The sequence below is a fragment of the Mustela lutreola genome, chromosome 1 (genome assembly GCF_030435805.1).
Source record: "Mustela lutreola isolate mMusLut2 chromosome 1, mMusLut2.pri, whole genome shotgun sequence".
In the NCBI taxonomy this organism is placed as follows: Eukaryota; Metazoa; Chordata; class Mammalia; order Carnivora; family Mustelidae; genus Mustela; species Mustela lutreola.
The window spans coordinates 162,271,129-162,298,299 of record NC_081290.1 but is presented as its reverse complement, the minus strand read 5'-3'; the positions used below and the strand labels follow the sequence as shown (position 1 = coordinate 162,298,299).

At 35.4% G+C, this 27,171-nt stretch overlaps 1 protein-coding gene across 1 annotated transcript in view; it reads left to right on the top strand.

Moving 5' to 3' along the window:
* Positions 1 to 27,171, top strand: part of ADAM7 (ADAM metallopeptidase domain 7) — a 131,765-nt gene that overhangs the window by 26,636 nt on the left and 77,958 nt on the right. The window contains exons 4-10 of the mRNA XM_059168838.1: positions 164 to 242; positions 1,589 to 1,665; positions 2,597 to 2,786; positions 4,873 to 4,926; positions 8,064 to 8,135; positions 23,671 to 23,840; positions 26,056 to 26,140. Of these exons, the coding sequence (XP_059024821.1) occupies positions 164 to 242; positions 1,589 to 1,665; positions 2,597 to 2,786; positions 4,873 to 4,926; positions 8,064 to 8,135; positions 23,671 to 23,840; positions 26,056 to 26,140 (727 nt within the window). The remainder of the gene's footprint in view (positions 1 to 163; positions 243 to 1,588; positions 1,666 to 2,596; positions 2,787 to 4,872; positions 4,927 to 8,063; positions 8,136 to 23,670; positions 23,841 to 26,055; positions 26,141 to 27,171) is intronic.

Below are 27,171 nucleotides of genomic sequence, written 5' to 3'. Positions count from 1 at the left end.
TGCCTTTTCATGCGAGTGGAATTGATTCTGCTTATGTAGTTTTAGTATGAGAGGAATTTGCTGATATTTGGAAGTAACCTCGAGATTTCTCTCTGCATAATTGGTTTTATTTGCTGTCTTCAGAAATGAGTAAATCTCACTACCTCTCTGCCATCTTTTCCAGGGAGTTCCTAGCCTCAAATTACAGTGAAACCTACTACTCCGCAAGAGGGGAGGTGATCACCAGCTACCCTTCCACCATGGTATCTTACAGAACCCTCCTATGTCTCTTTTCCGAAATTTCCTCATGTGATCCTAAAACCCAAACTAGCTTTCTAAGAAGCTTCAGAAAATGTTATGTCAGAAATAAATCTTGTATTGAGTACTGCAGCTGAATTATCCTGGAATAGAAAACATGCCCCTACAAACTGTAAAGGAAGCTGATTACTGCCTAACAAGCAAATCAATAACTATTAATGTATTTTTCTTTACTAAACTGGCTTCTATGTACCCCAAATGGTATTAAGCTTGGAGGAGGGGGAAGGCAGCATACAAAAGCAGTATAAGACACCCTGATGAGACTGTCATCAAGCTAAATGGATAAAACCTAAAGACATGAAATAGTTTTAAAACCTCCATCTAACTGACCCTTATGTGAGTCGTATTCCCTGGCCTAGGTCTTCTGAGTCACCAACTCAGAAGTCACCAACTTCTGAAGTCTTTTCAATTTCCAAATGAATTTTGTTCAATTATCATTAATATTATTCTAGTGGATACAGGTTTTACTTTTGCAGTCTTCTTTCCCTTTCCAAAACATGACCTCTGTGTCCTTCTAACCAAAGATGACATTATCCTCTTTTATCAAAAGTATATTTTCTGAAACTTATTTCCTCTATGTAAGGCATGAGTCAGCTATGAAATGTAATCCTGCAATCTTTGTAAAAATAGAAATGGAAGAAAACTGAATAACATTCAGTTATGTGAGGGGATGTTGTTGGCCTGTGAGGGTCTGAGGTTGCATGGGAAGTGCCACACATAGGAAGGATTTGAATGGATGGATATAATGGAAAAGATGATCACCTGACAGAACCTCTGTAGGCAAAACATGAAGTAGGGAGTGACAAGGATACCAACTTGACTGAAACACATCCGCAGGAGAGAAAGGTTTGAGGAGGCCTGGTTGCGGAGTGAGACCTAATTCTGGCAATCATCAAAAATATTGGCATGATCTCATAGGCAACTGGAGGAAAATTATAATAACAACCCAAGAATGATATTTGGTAGGAATTTTAGGGTAGATTAAAGGAGAAATTTATAGGGAAAATGGTCACACTTCTGAGGCTGGATTTGTCAACTAATAAGCTGCTAAATTTGTGTGGGAAGAATCCATATACTGTTTAACACAATGTAATCATGCAATTAAAAGGATTCTAAAAGAGTTTCAAAATTTTACAAATGACAGGATGCAATGAATGAAAACATGAATGAGTGTGTATGCAAATTGTGACAATGAAATGCTAATATATTGTGAACGTGAAATATGTATATGTTAATATTTATGTAATATGAGTATATGTATTTATTTCAATAGCCTCTTCATCTATTTTAGGATCACTGCTTTTACCAAGGATCCATCATACATGAATTTGATTCTTCTGCCAGTATCAGCACGTGTAATGGTCTGAGGTATTACACAAGTATCTCTTTTGTTTTTCACTTTCCTTAATGGATTTTCAGAGTCATTTGCTTCTCATCTTTCCAACAACCCTATAAATAAAAAAATAATTAATGGGAAAAAGCTACTCTTTTTTTCGCCCTGAGTATCTATTCTAGCCATTGTTTATATTCATTTTTGACAAAAAGATGTCTAATGCACAGCCGTAAGCAAGACACGTTTTTCAGTATATGATCAAGGGATTCAGAGTTACAAGACTGCTGGGAATCATCTAGTCTGTCCTCTCATGTTAGAGCCACTGAAATCAGACACTTGCCTCTGAACATCCAATTTGCCGGTGATAGAATTTAAACCCAAAACCAGGCTTCCTGGCTTCTAGTCCTGTGAATTCTCACCACACATTTCATACCTTTTTAATAATCAGGAGTTAGAGTCCTTAGAAATTGCAGTTAGAAGTAAAGCCTATTTTAGTTCTCTGTAGATCTTGGACTTAAGAGTAAAGGAGGAAATGTAGGGTAGAGGATAGAAGAACAAGAAACTTCCACCTTCATATATGTACACCTTACCTGAATAGATCCCAATATATTCAAGAATAAGAAAACTTGAATGGTAAAATTTCCATATAATAGTTATTTTACTATCATATATTTTCTCTACAACTAATGCATGACGGACATAAAAAATTCACAAAATGTTTGCTAGACCTCTGAGACTTCAAAGTAAAGACTGAACTGTTGTTAAGTTTCTGAAAATCCAGATGAGTTGACTCTTACAATATTTTTTAATTAAAGGCCTGACTGCATGCTCATGAGGACTTGGTCTCTCTATAGCTTCCATTCATAAATAGGCAAGTCAATAAAATGGAAAAGAAGAATATTGTGAGAAATATAGAGGTAAAATTGAATAGATTTTGAACATATATCACATTCTCATTTTCCATAGGGGATTCTTCAGGGTGTATGACCAAAGATACCTCATTGAGCCAGTGAAATATTCAGATGAGGGACAACATTTGGTGTTCAGGTATAATCCAAGGATGCAGTATGCTGCCAATTATTCTTGTACAGAATTCAATTTTACCAGGACAAATGATTCAAAGGATATTAAAATCATGGAAGACCTCAAAAGAAAAGTAAGTGCTTTATTTTTAAATCACCTTAATGCTAGGGAAAATGTCTCTTATTTCTTTTATTTTACTTCAAAACAAAAAGATGAGCCCAGTTAATGAAGAATATGTGTTACCTGAGTCTGACTCCTGTTTGAAAACTAAAATATCAAACTATTTTTTTTAATCAACATAGAAAATGTTCATTCCCAGGGCACCTGGTTGGCTCAGTTGGTTAAGTATCTTCCTTCAGATCAGGTCATGATCCCAGAGTCCTGGCATCGACCCCTGCATCAGGCTCCCGGCTCAAGAGGGAGTCTTCCTCTTCCTCTCCCTCTGTTCCTTCCCCTGCTTGTGCTCATGCCTCTCTCTCTCAAATAAATAAATAAATAAAATCTTAAAAAATATGAAAAAGAAAATATTCATTTTCTACAGTAAATCTGTCCCATCAATTTTAAGGAAAGGGAATATTTACAACTGTACGTATAGATTTATAACATTAGGGTTATAAGTTGTTGAAAAGAATGAAATTTACAATGTCTCGAAAACTCTCCTTTTCCCTCATCTTCACTGCCTTTTTTTTTTGGTTGGGGAGGAGGTTGATGATAAGTCAGTGTCTCCTTTTTCATCAGTCCAAATATTCTAATTGTTAATTATTAAAGATAAGTAATAGCAACTTCAATTTCTGGTGGGATGACTGCACAATGAGTGTCCTCTGTGTTTTAGGCTTTTCTGTACAACTAGTTCCTATCACCTCAAATCCACACTAGGTTTTAGCCTTTAAGATCCATGAATACCCATATTCACATATCCATGGTTCAGATTGTGTCGGAAAATTACTAGGTCCTTAACAGGTGTTTCTGATTGATTCAATCAACTAATAAATAATTATTTAGTACACACACAAAACACCTTAGCTAAATCTTTGTACAATATGCCTCTGGTTTATACTCAGATAATATGCATGCACCTCAATGCATAACACTAAGAGTTGAAAACAGAATTTTCCAGTATTGGTTATTTATAAAACAAAGGTCTAAAATTAGCAACTTTTATACATTTCTTTGTAAATGATACTACTGCAAGTATGAGATTAGGAGATAGGAGAGGAGTAGAAGGAATAAAGTCAGTCCTATTAACCAGTCAGTCCTATATTTTGCTTGCCGCTATTGATAAGTCCTTTTTATATGAGCTTACTTAATATTTACTTTATATAGGAAAAAAATTAAAAAATATATTCATTATTCCTTATTTATAACTATTTATTTGCTTAGAGTATAACTAACACACATTGTTACATTAGTCTCAGGTATACAGAATAATGATTCAACATCTCCATACATCATGCTACATTCAAGTGTAGCTACCATCTGTCACCATACAATGCTACCACAATGCCATTGACTATATTTCCTATGCTATGCCTTTTATTCCATGACTTATTTATTCCATGACTAGAAGCCTGTGTCTTCCACTCCCCTTCACCCATTTTGCCCATCCTTACACCCCCCACCGCCTGGTACCCACCAGTTTGTTCTCTGTATTTATAGGTCTGATTCTAGTTTTTGTTTGTTTATTCATTTGTTTTGAATTTTAGATTCCATATGTGTGTGAGATCATATACTATTTGTCTTCCTCAGTCTGACTTATTTCACTTACCACAACACCTTCCAGATCTACTCATACTGTTGCAAATGACAAGATTCCTTCCTTTTATATGGCTGCATAATATTCGTGTGTGTGTGTGTGTGTGTGTGTGTGTGTGTGTAATGTATTTTCTTTATCCTTTCACCTACCAATAGACACTCAGGTTGCTTGGTTATTATATAAATAAATATAACTTTTATTTTATCTGAAAGACTAAACAAAAAAGGGAAGGATATTCAAATATAGAATATTGTTGCAGGTTTACTAAAACCTGATACACAGGTGCACATGTTTTAAGAATATAGTGGGTTTTACTTGGATAAATTCCTGGAATTATTAGTTATACTTCTGTACCTCACCTTTCCATATCAATAATATTAACATCTCTTACCATAAAAGTTTTAACTTAAAACATTAAAGTGAGGAACATTAACCATATTTCATTAAATTTTTCATTAATTTCCAGAATGTCCATAAAGAAAAGTATGTTGAACTGTTCATTGTTGCTGATTATAATGTGGTAAGTTTTCAGATGAACATTTCCTTTTCATTCATGCTTATAAAACTAGTTGTGATTCTAAATAGTTGTGATTCTTAAAAAGAGTTAAAAAGTATTTTAATCAGAATTCCATTTGGGCTCAATGTTATTTTTAGCTTCCCAAACAGATTTATATAAGAGGTGATAAGGTCTTTTGGCAGTATAGCTGAGTAAGCCAAAATAGAATTCTCCTTCCTATTATGAACATGTGGAAATGATGAGCAATGTATACAAAATTGAAAATATGTGTACAATCTGTAGTTTACCTGAGGAAAACACACACACACACACACACACACACACACGCACACACATGCACACACATGCACACACATATATAGGAAATCTCCAAGTCCTACAAATAAGAAGAGAACCTCTATCAGAACAGTAAGTAAAATTCAAAGGCTTGGTGACATGTAATATACAGAACATATTGCATAATGCCCAGAGCCATAAAAAACTGCCCCATCTCTGAAAAGGGAACTGGAGAATCTCTTTCCACTGAAGCTGCAAAGAGAAAGGGAATGTTCTGTCTATCCTTAACAATGGGTAGGAAACATATTATACATGAGAAAGTAGAAATCCTAAACTTGTGTCGTGCAATGATATAAAGCACGATATATTTTTCTTTAGATACAGAAATGACAAGCAAAGTTTTCAACATAAAAACTGATTGAAATCTTAATAAACTGTTAAAGCTCAATACTGTTAAAGCTCAAACTGTTAATGCCCTAAAAAGACATTTTCATAATCCAAGAGAAAAGTAATTACGTAAGGAAGAGTCCACCAATATAATGGAAAATAGAATAAGCTCTCTAAGGACTGAAAATTATCCACTTATATTTCAGATTATACACCTAACAATAAAGTAGGAAAAGTTATGCATCAAGAAATAACAGAGTTATAGGGAGAGTAGGGTTTTTTCATTTCCCTCTAGTGGGAATGTTGGATATTTTTTCTTCAAAAGTGAGAATAAGATGGATTTGTTTTCATGGTCGATAAATTTTCCTTTGATGGATTAACTGAAATTTTTAGCCACCACAATAAGACAAAATAAATGAGATCTATATTAATTTTTTAAAAGGACACATTTTTTCAATTTTTTAAACAAGGAGAAACTACAGCTATCAATTTAAAAAAGTGGTAAAACTTGGGCACTAGATAGGCTTACACTAAAAAGTTTATGAGAACATGTTAACTCACCTTTAAAAGAGTGCTAAAATAAGCTTTCTTTATAATAATTTATTAGTAAGAAATAAGAACAACGAATTAAATTTAGTATTTACCCCAGAAGCCAGGTAAAGGTTTGCTTGATATGATTTGGGGGGCATTATCTGGACTTTTACATACATAGTTCTTACGTACGTTCCCTTAATATTGTCTTTAAGTTTTTAAGTGGTGGTTTTTAGAGAAGTTCCTATAGTAAATCATCTATTTTCAATTAAAAAATAGTTAATGAGCGTCTAATATGCTAGATTCTGAGTATTAGCTATATATATCTTTACTTATCTGAGTAATATATGCACACATACATACATGTATATGTTAGCTGCATAAAAGGGCAACAGAAAGAACAATGTAGACTTAGTGTATTCTGGTAAGATAAAATAGAAAAACAAAGACAACTTTTAGAAAATATTTCAAGAGATTTACATAGCTTGAAGACAGTATGATGAATTTTAAGCAGCTAAGTAGAATAAGGATATGGATATATACACCCGGACATTGCAAGTTGAAAGAATAAGCAGAACACAAGTGTCTATACAATGGGGAAGACTAGCCATATAATAAAGACTTGTAAAGAATGCAAAACCCCATTCCCCTTTCTCTTCCTTATACCCATGGATGAATATCACTAAATGATGTAGTACTCTATCCCTGTGATCTCTAAGATAGGCTCAGAATCTTTCTCAACTGTGTATTCCAGGTGAGCACTACCAATTGGTCACCAAGAATTCTGGTGTGAAACCATATTTGCCATCTAAAATTTAAGGAGATGGTGGGAAAGAAAAGAAACTTCTGTACAATTAAACACGAAGAGTGATAGGTATTAGCAACTTAAGTGATAAGAAATTTCTTGAAAGACAGAATGTTCAATAGTAAAGGTAGACAAGATGATCAGGAAGATAAGGAAAAGGCGTTCAACAGCTTGGATAAGTAGGAGGATATTTATGTTCCTGTCAAAAATAGTTTTAATGGGATAGAGGCAGGTAAACCAATGAATAGTAGGTTGAGAAATGAATGGTAAATGAGAAGTGAAGAGAGTCTAATGTTAAACCTTTGAGGTGTTTAGATTTTTGAGATAACAGGAGAACAAAAGAGCAAGTAATGATAATTGTAGGATTCAGAAAAGCTGTGTCTCTTTTACTTTTTATTATAAAACAAGCTTGATCATTTGCATTTATCTCTACAAGATACTTTTGTTATTTTTATAAAGTATCTTTTATCAGATCTAAATTGATCATCTTAAGAACAAGGTCCTAATGGCACAAATGGAAAATCCATTTGTTAAAAGGGAAAAAAAGACAATACACCAGAGTAGAGAAATCCACTTTGTCTTCTCAGCCTTTCCCTAGAGAGAAGGGGGAGACACAATTTCCTTCTAGATCACATCTCTGGCTCTAGGGTGGCCCTTGATTACATTCAATACATACATGGTTGTGACAACGATGAACATAGAAGAGCTGATAAGTGTTGCTTTATTTGCAATATAATGGTTTCTGTGGAGCTTTAATAAGTTTTCTTTCATCAGCATGATAAATATGGACTAAAGCACACTTATCAGTTGGTTTAATATGTCAATGTACTGTAATATATTGTAATGTGAAAAGGGGATAAGGTTATGAGGAAAACCTTAAAGTAGTGCAAAACTGAAGCATGTCCTTAGAAATGTTGTATCTGTTTTTTATTATTTTATATCAAAATACTATTATCAATATATTATTTATTTTATATCAAATATATAATTCTGAATATTTGTCCAGATTTTTAGCTGACCAGAAAGAATGCCAAAAAGTTTTTTTTCCGTTGGAAGTATCTCATAGTAAATGAAGTATTTTGTTGAGTTTTTATTCATCTCCTATTATTAATGAATGTTAACCTGGTGTTTTATTTTCCAGTATCACAGGAATAATCATCCTCATAGTAAACTGAGGAACAGAATTTGGGGAATGGCCAATTTTGTCAACATGGTAAGATCTGATACAGTTTGAATGAAGCTAAAAATGCAAATGGAAGAAATACTTTTAAGATAGATAGCTGCTGGATTTTGTGCTAATTTCAATATTGAGACAGTCCAAAATACAAAAATTGACCATGTGAACTAATTAGCCAAAATCCAATTAAAAATTCACAGCAATAAATGAACCACAGCACTGAGGTTTGGTTTTCTAAGTAAATGACATTTAGTATTTAAGGAGGTTTCAAATAATGGTTACTAATCACAAAATTTATAAAAATATATAAAAAATTTAGGAGGAGGAGTCAAGATGGCGGAGAAGTAGCAAGCTGAGACTGCTTCAGCTAGCCGGAGATCAGCTAGATAGCTTATCTAAAGATTGCAAACACCTGAAAATCCATCGGCAGATCGAAGAGAAGAAGAACAGCAATTCTGGAAACAGAAAAACAACCACTTTCTGAAAGGTAGGACCGGCGGAGAAGTGAATCCAAAGCGACGGGAAGATAGACCCCGGGGGGAGGGGCCGGCTCCCGGCAAGCGGCGGAGCAACCGCGCACAAAATCAGGACTTTTAAAAGTCTGTTCCGCGGAGGGACATCGCTCCAGAGGCTAAACCGGGGCGAAGCCCACGCGGGGTCAGCGTGGCCTCAGGTCCCGCAGGGTCACAGAAGGATCGGGGGTGTCTGAGTGTCGCAGAGCTTGCGGGTATTGGAACGGGAAAGCCGGCTACAGAGACAGAGCCGACAGTAAGCTCGCAGCTCCGTGTTACCTTGAACCGGTCGCAGGCTCGGTGAGCTCGGAGCGCAGCCGGAGGTCAGGCAGACGGGAGTAACTGGGCGCTGTTCTCTGAGGGCGCACTGAGGAGTGGGGCCCTGGGCTCTCGGCTCCTCCGGGCCGGAGACCAGGAGGCCGCCATTTGTATTCCCGTCCTCTGGAACTCTACGGAAAGCGCTCAGGGAACAAAAGCTCCTGAAAGCAAACCCGAGCGGATTACTCACCCCGGCCCCGGGTAAGGGCGGTGTAATTCCGCCTGGGGCAAAGACACTTGAAAATCACTACAACAGGCCCCTCCCCCAGAAGATCAATAAGAAATCCAGCCGAGACCAAGCTCACCTACCAAGGAGTGCGGTTTCAATACCAAGGAGAGCAGCAGAATTCCAGAGGAGGAGAAAGCCAAGCACGGAACTCATGGCTTTTTTCCTGTGATTTTTTTTAGTCTTGCAGTTAATTTAATTTTTTCTTTTTCATTTTTTTTTTTTTCTCGCCTTCGGGTAAAATTTTTTTTTTTTTTTTAACTGTTACCTTTTTCTTTTTTAACGATTTTTTACTAGTTTATCTAATATATATATATATTTTTTTACATTTTTCTTAGGTGTTTTCTTTTTAAAAAAAAAATTCTTTTCTTTTTTTTTTTTTTCTTTTTTCTTTCTTCCTTTTTGAACCTCTTTTTATCCCCTTTCTCCCCACTCACGATTTTGGATCTCTTCTAATTTGGCTAAAGCATATTTTCCTGGGGTTGTTGCCACCCTTTTAGTATTTTACTTGCCCCTTCATTTACTCTTATCTGGACAAAATGACAAGACGTAAAAATTCACCACAAAAAAAAGAACAAGAGGCAGTACCGAAGGCTAGGGACCTAATCAATACAGACATCGGTAATATGTCAGATCTAGAGTTCAGAATGACAATTCTCAAGGTTCTAGCCGGGCTCGAAAAAGGCATGGAAGATATTAGAGAAACCCTCTCGAGAGATATAAAAGCCCTTTCTGGAGAAATAAAAGAACTAAAATCTAACCAAGTTGAAATCAAAAAAGCTATTAATGAGGTGCAATCAAAAATGGAGGCTCTCACTGCTAGGATAAATGAGGCAGAAGAAAGAATTAGTGATATAGAAGACCAAATGACAGAGAATAAAGAAGCTGAGCAAAAGAGGGACAAACAGCTACTGGACCACGAGGGGAGAATTCGAGAAATAAGTGACACCATAAGACGAAACAACATTAGAATAATTGGGATTCCAGAAGAAGAAGAAAGTGAGAGGGGAGCAGAAGGTATACTGGAGAGAATTATTGGGGAGAATTTCCCCAATATGGCAAAGGGAACAAGCATCAAAATTCAGGAGGTTCAGAGAATGCCCCTCAAAATAAATAAGAATAGGCCCACACCCCGTCACATAATAGTAAAATTTACAAGTCTCAATGACAAAGAGAAAATCCTGAAAGCAGCCCGGGAAAAGAAGTCTGTAACATACAATGGTAAAAATATTAGATTGGCAGCTGACTTATCCACAGAGACCTGGCAGGCCAGAAAGAGCTGGCATGATATTTTCAGAGCACTAAACGAGAAAAACATGCAGCCAAGAATACTATATCCAGCTAGGCTATCATTGAAAATAGAAGGAGAGATTAAAAGCTTCCAGGACAAACAACAACTGAAAGAATTTGCAAATACCAAACCAGCTCTACAGGAAATATTGAAAGGGGTCCTCTAAGCAAAGAGAGAGCCTACAAGTGGTAGATCAGAAAGGAACAGAGACCATATACAGTAACAGTCACCTTACAGGCAATACAATGGCACTAAATTCATATCTCTCAATAGTTACCCTGAATGTGAATGGGCTAAATGCCCCTGTCAAAAGACACAGGGTATCAGAATGGATAAAAAAACAAAACCCATCTATATGTTGCCTCCAAGAAACACATTTTAAGCCCGAAGACACCTCCAGATTTAAAGTGAGGGGGTGGAAAAGAATTTACCATGCTAATGGACATCAGAAGAAAGCAGGAGTGGCAATCCTTATATCAGATCAATTAGATTTTAAGCCAAAGACTGTAATAAGAGATGAGGAAGGACACTATATCATACTCAAAGGGTCTGTCCAACAAGAAGATTTAACAATTTTAAATATCTATGCCCCCAACGTGGGAGCAGCCAACTATATAAACCAATTAATAACAAAATCAAAGAAACACATAAACAACAATACAATAATAGTAGGGGACTTTAATATTCCCCTCACTGAAATGGACAGGTCATCCAAGCAAAAGATCAGCAAGGAAATAAAGGCCTTAAATGACACACTGGACCAGATGGACATCACAGATATATTCAGAATATTTCATCCCAAAGCAACAGAATACACATTCTTCTCTAGTGCACATGGTACATTCTCCAGAATAGATCACATCCTCGGTCCTAAATCAGGACTCAACCGGTATCAAAAGATTGGGATCATTCCCTGCATATTTTCAGACCACAATGCTCTAAAGCTAGAACTCAACCACAAAAGGAAGTTTGGAAAGAACCCAAATACATGGAGACTAAACAGTATCCTTCTAAAGAATGAATGGGTCAACCGGGAAATTAAAGAAGAATTGAAAAAAATCATGGAAACAAATGATAATGAAAATACAACGGTTCAAAATCTGTGGGACACAACAAAGGCAGTCCTGAGAGGAAAATATATAGCGGTACAAGCCTTTCTCAAGAAACAAGAAAGGTCTCAGGTACACAACCTAACCCTACACCTAAAGGAGCTGGAGAAGGAACAAGAAAGAAACCCTAAGCCCAGCAGGAGAAGAGAAATCATAAAGATCAGAGCAGAAATCAATGAAATAGAAACCAAAAAAACAATAGAACAAATCAACGAAACTAGGAGCTGGTTCTTTGAAAGAATTAATAAAATTGATAAACCCCTGGCCCGACTTATCAAAAAGAAAAGAGAAAGGACCCAAATAAATAAAATCATGAATGAAAGAGGAGAGATCACAACTAACACCAAGGAAATACAAACTATTATAAGAACATACTATGAGCAACTCTACGGCAATAAATTTGACAATCTGGAAGAAATGGATGCATTCCTAGAAACATATAAACTACCACAACTGAACCATGAAGAAATAGAAAGCCTGAACAGACCCATAACCAGTAAGGAGATTGAAACAGTCATTAAAAATCTCCAAACAAACAAAAGCCCAGGGCCAGACGGCTTCCCGGGGGAATTCTACCAAACATTTAAAGAAGAACTAATTCCTATTCTCCTGAAACTGTTCCAAAAAATAGAAATGGAAGGAAAACTTCCAAACTCATTTTATGAGGCCAGCATCACCTTGATCCCAAAACCAGACAAGGATCCCACCAAAAAAGAGAGCTATAGACCGATATCCTTGATGAACACAGATGCGAAAATACTCAACAAAATACTAGCCAATCGGATTCAACAGTACATTAAAAAGATTATTCACCACGACCAAGTGGGATTTATTCCAGGGCTGCAAGGTTGGTTCAACATCCGCAAATCAGTCAATGTGATACAACACATCAATAAAAGTAAGAACAAGAACCATATGATACTCTCAATAGATGCTGAAAAAGCATTTGACAAAGTACAACATCCCTTCCTGATCAAAACTCTTCAAAGTGTAGGGATAGAGGGCACATACCTCAATATCATCAAAGCCATCTATGAAAAACCCACCGCAAATATCATTCTCAATGGAGAAAAACTGAAAGCTTTTCCGCTAAGGTCAGGAACACGGCAGGGATGTCCATTATCACCACTGCTATTCAACATCGTACTAGAGGTCCTAGCCTCAGCAATCAGACAACAAAAGGAAATTAAAGGCATCCAAATCGGCAAAGAAGAAGTCAAATTATCACTCTTCGCAGATGATATGATACTATATGTGGAAAACCCAAAAGACTCCACTCCAAAACTGCTAGAACTTATACAGGAATTCAGTAAAGTGTCAGGATATAAAATCAATGCACAGAAATCAGTTGCATTTCTCTACACCAACAGCAAGACAGAAGAAAGAGATATTAAGGAGTCAATCCCATTTACAATTGCATCCAAAACCATAAGATACCTAGGAATAAACCTAACCAAAGAGACACAGAATCTATACTCAGAAAACTATAAAGTACTCATGAAAGAAATTGAGGAAGACACAAAGAAATGGAAAAATGTTCCATGCTCCTGGATTGGAAGAATAAATATTGTGAAAATGTCTATGCTACCTAAAGCAATCTACACATTTAATGCAATTCCTATCAAAGTACCATCCATCTTTTTCAAAGAAATGGAACAAATAATTCTAAAATTTATATGGAACCAGAAAAGACCTCGAATAGCCAAAGGGATATTGAAAAAGAAAGCCAACGTTGGTGGCATCACAATTCCGGACTTCAAGCTCTATTACAAAGCTGTCATCATCAAGACAGCATGGTACTGGCACAAAAACAGACACATAGATCAATGGAACAGAATAGAGAGCCCAGAAATAGACCCTCAACTCTATGGTCAACTAATCTTCGACAAAGCAGGAAAGAATGTCCAATGGAAAAAAGACAGCCTTTTCAATAAATGGTGCTGGGAAAATTGGACAGCCACATGCAGAAAAATGAAATTGGACCATTTCCTTACACCACACACAAAAATAGACTCAAAATGGATGAAGGACCTCAATGTACGAAAGGAATCCATCAAAATCCTTGAGGAGAACACGGGCAGCAACCTCTTCGACCTCTGCCGCAGCAACATCTTCCTAGGAACAACGCAAAAGGCAAGGGAAGCAAGGGAAAAAATGAACTACTGGGATTTCATCAAGATCAAAAGCTTTTGCACAGCAAAGGAAACAGTTAACAAAATCAAAAGACAACTGACAGAATGGGAGAAGATATTTGCAAACGACATATCAGATAAAGGACTAGTGTCCAGAATCTATAAAGAACTTAGCAAACTCAACACCCAAAGAACAAATAATCCAATCAAGAAATGGGCAGAAGACATGAACAGACATTTCTGCAAAGAAGACATCCAGATGGCCAACAGACACATGAAAAAGTGCTCCATATCACTTGGCATCAGGGAAATACAAATCAAAACCACAATGCGATATCACCTCACACCAGTCAGAATGGCTAAAATCAACAAGTCAGGAAATGACAGATGCTGGCGAGGATGCGGAGAAAGGGGAACCCTCCTACACTGTTGGTGGGAATGCAAGCTGGTGCAGCCACTCTGGAAAACAGCATGGAGGTTCCTCAAAATGTTGAAAATAGAACTGCCCTATGACCCAGCAATTGCACTATTGGGTATTTACCCTAAAGATACAAATGTAGTGATCCAAAGGGACACATGCACCCGAATGTTTATAGCAGCAATGTCCACAATAGCCAAACTATGGAAAGAACCTAGATGTCCATCAACAGATGAATGGATCAAGAAGATGTGGTATATATACACAATGGAATACTATGCAGCCATCAAAAGAAATGAAATCTTGCCATTTGCAACAACATGGATGGAACTAGAGCGTATCATGCTTAGCGAAATAAGTCAAGCAGAGAAAGACAACTATCATATGATCTCCCTGATATGAGGAAGTGGTGATGCAACATGGAGGCTTAAGTGGGTAGAAGAATAAATGAAACAAGATGGGATTGGGAGGGAGACAAACCATAAGTGACTCTTAATCTCACAAAACAAACTGAGGGTTGCCGGGGGGAGGGGGTTGGGGAGAAGGGGGTGGGATTATGGACATTGGGGAGGGTATGTGATTTGGTGAGTGCTGTGAAGTGTGTAAACCTGGTGATTCACAGACCTGGGGATAAAAATATATGTATATAAAAAATATATGTTTATAAAAAATAAAAAATAAAAAAAAAATAATAAAATAAAAATATATAAAAAATTTATAAAGACTTGAATATTTACCATGCATAAATCAAATCCACTAATACATTTAAAATCACTGTTCCATAATCTAGCATTGTTGGAGAACTTGTTTCTACTTCACTGTCAACTTCAAGCCTTTATCAAGGGTGCCTGCTCAATGGTCCTCACTCACATTCTTATCTCTTCTGCAGTAGTAATTTATTCTTATTTGTTACACAGCGATTGCTAGCCTAGTTATGGGACCCGGAGTATTTTGTTGCCCTGATCTATCCTGTCTTATGAAAGTTCTGTCATGAATGGGTCTTTGGGTACATTATTCTCACTGTGTTCTTCCTTCACTGGTAGGAGACATTGAAATGTTCTGGCCTTAGGATAGCGTCCTGCCTCTCCTCCAGGGCAACAAGTTTGTTTTTTTGTTTTGTTTTGTTTTTATTTTTCCCATCTTTCAGCAACAATCGGTTTTCACTTGAGTTCTGGGAGCATAAAAAAAATGCCCCACTCTCAACAAGTGATATGTCATCTAGACAGCTAATCAATAAACAGTGGTTTTAAACAACACTATAGACAAAATGAAGCCAACAGGTAAATACAGAGTATTCCACCCAAGAGCAACAGAATACACCATTTATTCTCAATAGCAGATGGAATATTTCATAGTATATGTTATATAGACCACAAAGCAAATTGCAACAAATTCAAAAAGATGGAATTTACATGAAGTACAATGACAGCAAGAATACTGGAAAATTTGTAAATATGTGGAAATTAAAGAACACATTCCCAAACAACAAATGGATCAAGGAATAATGAAAGGTAAAAATTTAAAAAATCTTGATACTAATAAAAATGGAAACATATCAAAAGTTAGGAGATGCAGCAGTTCCAGGAGGAAAGTTTATGGTTGTAAATGCATACATATATCAATTAAAAAAAAATAGCAAGTAAACAACTAATGTTATACCTTAAGGAACTACAAAAAGAAAAATAAACTAAGTCATAGTTAGTACAAGGAAAGAAGTAATAATGAGATTAGAACAGAAAAAAAAATTGCTGAAGGCCATATAGAAGCTAAATGCTTTTGTATCTCTGGAGAATGAGTCTGGTAGATTTGAAGATGTTCCCAAGACAACAGTTTCTCCCATCCTTCAAGCCTATACCACCAAGGGAGATTATCTCCAATCTCCCACTCTGCACATCCAGAATGGGAGATTGGAGATAACCTCCCTTTGTAAAATTACTTATGTCCGTGTCTTTCAGAAGGTCCTACACTCTCATTTTATCCCACACTTACCCTTTAACAATTCCTTACAAATGTCTGGTGAATTCTTCTTATGTGTTATATGATGTCAACATCTCTTTTTCTCATGCTCTGCCACTGGGAGATGCTCTATCAATAGTACCATCTCTCCCCAAAGGAGGCGCTCTTTCCTTAGATTTCAAGGTACTATTGACCCTGTTACCGCAGCTAATTTATGGTTTGATATGATACAACTTTGTAGATTCTCTAGCTTTTTCTTTTTGTCAGGGTAGCAAAAACATTCTTTCCAACTTTACACATCTTACCCAGAAGTATAATTTCTCTAAACTTTAAATTCATGTCTATGGAAATTAAAAATCCTCCCCCATATTATTCTGAAAATAGGAACAATGTGGAGAGGAATGGTTATATCTCATAGTCACCTCTGTTTTCTTCTGTTTATTTTGATTGATTGATTGATTGATAAAGGTTTTTGTAAGTTTTTTTTTAAGATTTTATTTATTTATTTGACAGACAAAGATCACAAGTAGGCAGAGAGACAGGCAGAGAGAGAGGAGGAAGCAGGTTCCCTGCTAAGCAGAAAGCCTGATGTGGGACTCGATCCCAGGACCCTGGGATCATGACCTGAGCCAAAGACAGAGGCTTTAACACACTGAGCCACCTAGGCACCCCAGGTTTTTAAGTTAATTCATGACTCGATTCTGATCCTATTTTTCAAATAATTCTTGCAGTGTTTATAACCATCTTTCCTCCTATCAAGGTTTTTAGGCATTTTCTCCTGTTTTATTGGGACATATAATGGACATACACTGCTGTGTAAGTATAAGGCATACAGCATAATGGTTTAATTTACATAAATTGTGAAATGACTATCACAGTAGGTTCAGCTAACATCTATCTTCTCAAATAGATACTATGAAAAGAAAAGAAAAACCCAAAAGAATAAAGGAAAAATAATTCCCCTTGTGATGAAAACTCTCAATATCAACTCTTATTAACAACTTTCCTACCCATCATACAGTACGGTTAGCTGTAGTCATCAGTTGTACATCTCTAGTACTTATTTATCTTCTTACTGGAAGTTTGTACCTTTTGACCACCTTCCTCCAATTTCCCTCTATCCACACTCAATCTATGATAACCACAAGTCTGATCATTTTTCCTATGAATTTTTTTTAATTCCATATATAAGTGAGATCATATAATATTTGTCTTTATCTGTCTGACTTATTTCACTTAATGTAATATCCTTTAGGGTAATCTATGTTATCAAAAATGGTAGGATATCCTTGATTTTTTTTTATCCTTGATTTTTTATGGCTAAATAATATTCCATTATATATATCTACTACAACTTCTTCCATTCATCCATTAATGGACACCTTGGCTGTATTCATGGTTTGATTATATAAGAATGCTTGCATAAACATAGGAGTGCAGATCTCTTTTTGATATATGCTTTTATTTCCTTTGATATGTTCCCAGAAGTGGAATTTCTGGATCATATAAATAGTTAAAAATTTTTGAGGATCTTCCACATTTTTTTCCACAGTGGCTTTTCCAATTTACAGTCCCACCAACAGTGCACAAGGGTTCTCTTTTCTCTACATCCATACCAGCATTTATTGTCTCTTGTCTTTTTAGTGATGGCCATTCTAACAAGCAGAGATGATATCTTATTTTGATTTTAATTCACATTATCTTAATGACTAGTGATGTTGAAAATCTCATCATGCACTTGTTGGCCTTTCATCTATCTTTTTTGAAGGAATGTCTATTCAGTTACTTTACCCATTTTTTAATTTGAATTTTTTTGCCATTGAGTTAATGAGTTTATATATATTGGATATTAACCCCTTATCAGATAATGGCTTGTGAATATTTTTCCCTATTCCATAAGTTCTCTTTACACTTTTTTATTGGCTTCTTTTGCTGTGCAGAAGTTTTTGTTTGATGCAATCCCACTTGATTGTTTCTTATTTTGTTGCTTGTGCTTTAGACATCATCTCCAAACATTTGTTACCAAGGCCCATGTCAAGGAACTTTATTTCTATGTTTTCTTCTGGGATTTTATGGTAAAACTCAGCTTAACTCTTCAATCCACTTTGATCCGTTTTTCACTTATTCTCATCAAGGGTATTAGCCTGCAGTATTGTTTTCTAATAATACCCTTTCCTGGTTTTGATATCAGGGTAATCCTGGCCTTGTAAAATTAGTTTGGGAATGTTTGCTCCTCTTTGAGTTTTTTGGGAAGGTTTGAGAATGATTGATAGCAATTCCTTTAATGTTTGCTATAATTCACCAGTAAATCTATCTGGTCCTGTACTTTTCTTCATTAGGATATTGTGATCACTGATTTAATCTCCTTACAAGTAATTGGTTTGTTCAGACCTGACCTTAAGACAAATGAAAATGGAAACACACATGAGTCTTTTATTTATTTCCTCTTTAATTTCTTCTTTGATCCATTGATTGTTCAGGAGAGTGTTATATAGTTTCTATGTGTTCATGAATTTTCCAGTTTTCATCTTGTTCCTGGTTTCTAGTTCCGTGCCGTTATGTTCAGAAAAGATACTTGGTATGATTTTTTATCATTTTTGAATTTGCTAAGACTTGTTTTAAAACCTAACATATGGCCTACTCTAAAAAAAATTCTATGTGTAAATAAGAATATGTATTCTGTTATTGTTGGATAGAAAGTTCTGTATACATTTGTTAGGTCCTTTGGGTCTAGAGTATTGTTCAAATGCACTGTTTATTTATTGATTCTGTGTCTGAATGATTTATCCTTTGCTTGGGGTTAAATATTACTTTTTTTTTTTTAATTTCTCCTCTCAGTTCTCTAGTTTTTGATTTGTATATTTATGCTTTCCAGTATTGAGCACATAAATATTTACAGTTAAGTCTTCTTGATGTATTGACACTTTTATCATTATGTAATGGTCTCTGTCTCTTTTTACCATTTTTTGTTTAAAATCTATTTTGATATATGTATAAATACATATACTTTTGGGGGGAGGAGGAATGGGGTTATCATTTGGTAGAAATGATTTTTTCCATCCCTTCATCTTCAGTTTATGTGTGTCTTTAGGGCTTACATATTTTTTGTATGCTTTATGTTGCTAGATTTTGCTTTTTTAATCCCTTTACCCACCCTGTGTCTTTTGATTGGATGGTTTAATTTGTTCACATTTAAAGTAATTATTGGTAGGTAAAGACATACTATTGACATTTTCTGAATTGTTTTCTGGTTGTTTTACAGATCCATTGTTCCCTATTTCTTATCCTGCTCTCCTTTTTTTTTTCTTTTTTTGTATTTTGATGTCTCTGATATTGGTATTCCTTGACTTCTTTATTGTATTCCTTCATCTAGTTACCAGAAAATTTTCCCTTGAAGTTATCATGAGGTTTATGTAAAATATCAAACTTATCAGATCCTAATTTAAACTGATAACAATTTTTAACTTTAATAGGATTCATATATTTGACACTTCCTTTTCTCCTTATTATTGCATTACCTGCAGTTAAAATTTTACATTATTTACATTTTTTACATTATTGCAGTAAAAATTTACATTCTTTAATATTTTGTAACTAATAACATTGTACATATTGTATTTATGGGTTTTTTTCCTATGTTCATCTTTTTAAAGGATTTTATTTATTTATTTGACAGAGAGAGAGATGACAAGTAGGCAGAGAGGCAGGCAGAGAGAGAAGGAAAAGCAGGTTCCCTGCTGAGCAGAGAGCCTGATGTAGGGCTGGATCCCAGGACCCTGAGATCATGACCTAACCCTAAGACAGAGGTTTAACCCACTGAGCCACCCAGGCGCCCGACTCTGTTCATTTTTGAACTTTTAAATTAGAGTTGTGAGTTATACACCCTATTACCAAATTGCAGAATCTAATGATCACTATATATTTACCATTACAAGTGAGATTAATGTTATCATTTTGTGTTTTTTTATGATGTTAATGAGCAATTTTTACTTCTATTCAAAGAGGGATTTAACATTTCTCCTAAGGCAGGTCTAGTGGTAATGAACTCCCTTCCTCAATTTTTGGTTGTTCAAGAAAATTTTTATCTCTCTTTCATTTCATTTCATTTACCAGCCATTGTATTCTTGGTTGGCAGTTATTTTGATATTACATTATCTCTTTGCCTAAAAAGTTTCTGTTGAGAAATCTGTCTATAGGGTGAAGGGATTTAAAAAGCAAAATCCAACAATCTCTTATATGTAATGCCTCTCTTTTCTCTGCTGCTCTTAAAATTCTTTCATCTTTGATTTTTGACAATTTAATTACAATGTATCTTAATGTAGCCCTATTAGGTTTAATCTATTTGTCTTTCAGACTTCATGGATCTAGATGTCTATTTCTTTCACCAAGTTCAGGAAGTTTTTAGCCATTATTGCTTTAAATATACTTTCTGTCACTTTTTTTTCTCTTCTCCTTTTAGAATCCTCATGGTATTTTTACACTGTGTCTCATAATTCCAGTAGGCTTTCTGCACTCTTTTTCATTCTTTTATTCATTTTGCACCTCTCACTGGGTAATGTCTACTGTCTAATTCTTTCTCCCACATGGCCAAACTTCTCTTTTTGTTCATGAATTATTTTCCCAATTTTATTTAGTTGTCTGTGTTTTCTTATAGTCTGCTAAACTTCCTTAGAGGATTATTCAAAATGGTGTCCCTGACAGTTTATAGATCTCTGTTTCTTTATGGTCAGTTATTGGAGCTTTATCAGTTTCCTTTCGTGGCGTCAAATTTGCCTAATTTTTCATGATCCTTGATTATGAATTAGATTCTCTGCCCTAGTGCAGTGGGAGAAGCAGCTCTAAAACTGGAATATATCTTTGTTGTCTTAACTTAAGCTGAACTGCACTCCAAGATCCCCAGCCAAACAGCATCGCTGGCTCTGGTCTGTGAACTATGGGTGATGTCTGCCTTTCTCTTGTGCCTTTCTTGAATTTTCTGAGCTGCACAGCTTTCAGGTGTTTTACCAAACTTCAGTCAGTTGGGACAAACACCCTCTCTTCACATTGGGTGGGTTATGTCTCATCTTCCTTGCCTGGGTGGCTACTTCAGGCAACTCTCAATTTTTCAAACCAGGCTCTCCCGTTAGAAGGGACCAGAATCTCCCCTCAGCCTTGGCTAAAAATTAGCCCCCTGCCTCTGTGTAACTCAGGAAGCTGTCATGCTGGAATAGGTTTCTCCCTCTATCTGAACAAGGAGTATTCCTGTTAAATATTTCATTGGCCAAATAGCATAAAGCTGAGAAGCAATTACTATTAATTTATATGGGAATGTTTTTGAGCCAAAAAACAAACAAACAAAAAAAACCACACACACACACACAAAGCAACACAACTTCTCTTAGGCTTTTCTGGTACCTTGGAACACATCTTCCTAACAAATGCACAAAAGAAACTGAGATAAAGCACTGATGCTCACAGACACACTTCAGAGCTACAGTGGCTTGGTGCTGGACAGTGTCACCTACCGGGGATGACACTGCAATGGCTCTACAATGGCTCACCACAAAGCAAACATTGAGCATCACTTTTGCTTTTTGCCTTTTCTCATAAAAGCAAAAATCCTCTTCAGCTTTCTTTTGTTCAGTGAAAACGGATTCTAATGTTGGCCTTTTGTGAAAGCAAATGGCATAACACAAACTTAAAAATTAAGGAATACCTGTATTGGCTTTTTTCTGAGAGTAATCAGCTCTATCCGCTCAACTCTTGGCTCAAGCCACCATTGGTTCACACAGCTTTCAGGAATGTCATTAGCTCTTCTAGTCAGATAGAACCAGAAGACTCTCCCCACAATGGGTGGGGCTATGTCTCAGTTCTCTTGCCTAGACTACTCTGCCTTCAATCAGAAAGGACCAGGAGCTACTCTGGCTTTGTGTGTGAATTAATCCCCTTGCCTGTGTGTAGCATGGAAGGGCTCATACCTGGTAATGGCTCTGCTCTGAGAGTGATCTGCTCTGCTCCTCTGCCTCTCAGCCCAAGCTCCTTTTATCCTGTTTCTTATATTTTGTGATTGTCTTTATCACTACCCTAACACTGACACAAATATAAGACTCAGTCTTTCTCTTTGGGTTTCCATCACCAAAGTAAGCATAAATACAAAATTGGTGCAAATTACTGAACTTTTACTAAAGATATTCAGTTTAGATTGGGAAGTCATGCCAATCCTTTATCCTCCACAGTGCCCACACTCATTATTTTACTTCATTCTCTCTCACTTACTTTCACAATATCTTTACCCCTTCATCTCGGAAAGTTCAGTTTTTTTCTCTACTGTGAAGAGTGAACCAACTCTTCACAATCTCCCAAATAGTATATTCAAACCCTTCCAAGCATTCCACAGATGCAGCATGGTTTTTATCTTATAGGGTATGTTTTCACTAGAAGAGAGCACATTCATAGCATGATAAATGATAACTATTGTTTCCATTTGTACTTTCTCCGGTTTTATGGACCTAAAGCCCACCCATGAATGTTAGAGACTCCAAGGAGACCAGGTTAAAACAAATATATTGTTCTGTGGTACCTGACATATAAGGTCTATTAAATGCTAAGGTCAGGGTTAAAAGGAATGGACATTACAGGCTCCAGAATGGATTTGAAATCATGATTTAACTAAAGGTCTAACTTCATGATTCTTTAAAGGAAGCCTAGTTCTCGGGTTTATGAAATGACTTTGTTGGGTTATTATGTTGACACATGAAATTCAATATATTCATATTATGCAGGTTAAGAAAAGTAGAAAATTAACACGATGTTATTACAGCCATGATATAGCACACTTCTTAATAACGGATTGCATGCTCTACTATTATTGTGTGAATGACCTCATCATTTCTGACCTTAACTCAATGTTCATAGTTCATTCATTCTTTCAATCTACTTTGTACTGCTGTTAGGAATTATAAAATTTATATAACATCTTTTGCCTCAAAATCTTCATATAATATTTGCTTCAACTCTGTCTTCTTTTGTGCTGGCATAAAAGTATCTACTAACTCAGTGTTTACAAAATGGGAATGAAGTAAGAAGGTTTATGAGCTATAGCTATTTGTGCCTGTTTTGAGCTGTCTCCAAAAAGATTGAGACAGGAAAGTAGTCCTAAAAAATCAAACAAAATATGGCAGCTAGGCTATTGGATTTTGAAAACCAATATCAACATTCTAATCTGCCATAGAACCAACTAATGACTAAAATAGAGAGAAAGAACATTCATCCCTCTGCGTGCCACTACTAATAAATTCACATCTTCTGGTCAGTTATAATATGAGTTTTATTAAATTATTTATGCTAGATACATCTTGAGCCCAGTGTCTGTAAGGTTCATCATATTCAAAGAAAATCAAATATTTTTTAAGTTAAATTTTTTGTTGGTTATGGCAATTTGCCCAGTATTCTGGGCAAGTTATACTATATTCTGTTTCAGTATAAACATTTGTAAAATAAGACCTGCATTTTTTGTTTATGTACCTTACATGTTAAAATTACTATTTTTTTAAATTATAGAGGAATATAGTAATGGTGAAGGATCCTTCTGTAGCTTGAGTCTATGAAAGTTTATTTCTCCTTTGAACAGATTTATAAAACCTTGGACATTCATGTGACATTGGTTGGCCTTGAAATGTGGACAAATGGAGATAAAATAGACATAGATTCAAGTATAGAAAATACCTTATTACGTTTTTCAACTTGGCAAGAAATAATCCTGAAAAAGAGGAAAAAATTTGATCATGTTATATTACTCAGGTATGTAAGTGCTCTATTTTCCTGCATACTTTAGGTGAATTATAAATAGATAATAAATAAATAAACAAACAAACAAATGAACAGCAACAAACTACTTTTTAAAACAATTTATTTTGCATAGTACACAGTGACAAAATGTTATGTTCAGTTATACATAAAATTTCCAAATCAAGTTTTAAATAATCTTTCTTTCTAATATTGATTAACACTGGAAAGTAAACATATGATACATTTACATTTCAGGTCAGGTTTGGAAATGTCACTGGATGAGAATGTACTTTTAGAATCAATTTACTTAACCAGCATCTAGCACTAACACCCTTAATTCTTCCATGCTGTGCCATTCCAATATTCCCTAAAACCTGTATTACTGGGAAAGTACCTTATTCTCTGGAAGTTTTCCCTCAGTAAAGTGTCCCTATCCAATGAATAGTGCTTCAAGAGCATCTCCTCTACTATTCATGAGGGTGGATAACTAAACTGCCACAGATTTAATATTCCTAGTAAAGTTATCTATAATATTAGGTCATTCCTAAGAAAGGGGGGCCCATTTTGATCATTTTTCTAATTCAAAATAGCTACCACACTACTCAGCCTATTAGGAAATGATAAATAATTGTGCAGCTGAACTGACCTTAACTTTGTGTTAACCATTGTCCTGTTATCCTATTTGTACAACTTTGGAGTAATGGAGTTTTTGAGCATTTCTTCTGGTGCCCTTATGGCTACTATATAACAATGTTACCCACCTTATCTACTTCATCTTCCTGTAATAGTGGTGTTTCTCCTATGGTCTGCAAACACGGCCTACAAATGTGTGTCTTAACATTATCTAAATGTTAACTTCCAATTTGAACTCAGAACTGTGAACCTTCCAAAGCCTACAGCTGGAAGTCAAGTCCAGCTCTCTGGCAGATTGATGAGAGTGAATCACACCTCTAAAGTAATATCACTTCTGATTTTTATCACTGAGATGGTCCACAGCACTTATCTCCAGGGAAATACGTGTACCTATCACCATAGCATTCATTGTGCACAAGATTAACCTCTTTGCCTATTTCTTGGACCTGTGTTTTAAAATAATAAATTAGTCTAGAAATATCACATGGTTATAAGAAAAAAACTTTTTACTTTCATGAACGTCTCTTATTCTGAGCAATAGCTTCTCACAGCAATAGTATGTCTGCAAATAAGGAAATGAGAAAAGTGCTCCTAAATATCTAATTGCACATCATATTTGGGACTTATGTATTGAGTTCCTTGAATGTCTTCTCATCTATGTTCATGTAGCACTAGAAGTGATAATATATATGGCATTCTCATGTTGTGATTTTTGTTTCTAAGTAACCATGAACAAGTTCAGAATCTAGATTGTGTTTGCTCTGATGCTTCATCTCCATAAGTGGTATTTTTCTAAGATCTACCAAGTCTAGGAAGACCAGAGTTCTAAATACTTCCAAGTATTACTGAGACTAAAAATGTAGGACATTTCAATAGTAAAGAAAGAAATAGAACATACCTTTTTGATCAAAAAAGCTAAAAATTGAAAGGGGCCATGTAGCCTGACCACTTTTCTCATAATTGAATCTTCTTAGTTATATATGTTCCAAGTGTAGTCTTTCAGCTTAATCACTCTTTAAAGTGGTCTAACTCTAAATGTTCTTGAAAGCATATCAAATCTGGATTCCCTCAATATACATATCTACATCTATCTTTTTAGGTAATCCAGGAATAATTCATATGACAGCTCTTTTAAACGTTTGATTATTGTTATCTAATCTTCTGTGAGTTTCTATGTTTGATTAAAATATTTTAAAAACTTTAACTATAGCTAATTAATCCTTATATGTGTCTATTTACTATGTTGTATTTTTCTCTCCAAACATTTTTTAACTTAATTATTTGATCTTTTAAGTGGTTTTATCCAAAGCTAAGTGTATGATAAGCCCTGTAAAATTGAACTCACATTTTATTATTTTTTGAAAATACATTTTTTATGATTTCAACTTTAGATTGTACTGACTTTTTCAATACCTCTAATATACTACATAAGCTTAATAACAACTAAGATCATCTTCAATTCTAGAACTCTAAGAAAAAAAAGGCACTTTTATGTGCAAAGGCACTAGCATTTTGAGGATTCATTGCAATCCAATCTTTGTGTTAATTAAACCACTGCCTCAGACTGAAGAGTGTATTTGCATCTTGTTTATAGTGGGAAATGGCTCTACATACATGCACAAGGAACTTCTTATTCAGAGGGTATATGCCTGCCCTATTATTCCTCCAGTGTTGTTAAGGTAGGCTGGGTTTTATTTGTTATGTAACTTAATCACAAAGTTTGAAGTTAATTTCTATAAATTGTGTGTCCCATTGAAGGGGACTAAGGTCACCTGGGTGGTTCAGTTGGTTCAGCATCCAACTCTTTATCTCAGTTCAGGTCTTGATCTCAGGGTCATGAGTTCAAGTTGCATGTTGGGCTCTGCTCTGGAGGTGAAGCCTACAAAAAGAGAAAGAAAGAAAGATAGGAAGAAGGAAAGAAAGAAAGAATGAGAGAGAGAGAGAGAGAGAAGGAAAGATCATGTATGAATTCTACCATATATCCCCACCAATATATACTACAATGAAATTGTTGTTTCCTTTATTAAATAGGAAAATAACAGTTTTATAAAAACTATAGATGAAAAATGAAGGTAAACCAGTCTGTTCAGAGCTTTAAAAATCATATACAAATTGACTTACAAAGATTAGAAAAGTTTTTTGCATACTCTATATGTTCACTATCATTATTATCATTATCATTATTGTATCAAAACAACCTTGCGATTCATTTTCAGTAAGAGTAAGATGTTCAAACTGCTGACTTATCTATTTTATCTGGTATCTTTCCCAAATCACTAAGCTTCTAGTAGATGCTGTCCAAGTAGTCTCATCTAAGTCGTATTAAGACCTTGAAATTAAAAGCTTGTAAATCACCTATTCATTACATTGTTCCTTTTATGATTATGCCTTGATCATGGTATTTTATTAACACAAATTCTGCATAGTGGAGTCTATCTAATCTAGTATAGGCTACTGCCACTCCAATTATGACATTACAACCCATGCAGAACACATTTTAAACTTCAAATGAGTAAGATGAAATAACCAAGTTAGGGGAATTTTACCTTTATAGTAATCTGGTATCCCACCCCTTTTTGAAAATTAATTTTTTTGTACTTACTATAGTGGCTAAAACATGAAATATAACTACAGACAGAGGGAACAACCAACTCTGCCTTGGATTTCAAATCATCGAACTTCTGGTTTTCTTAATAGTAGAAACTTCCTC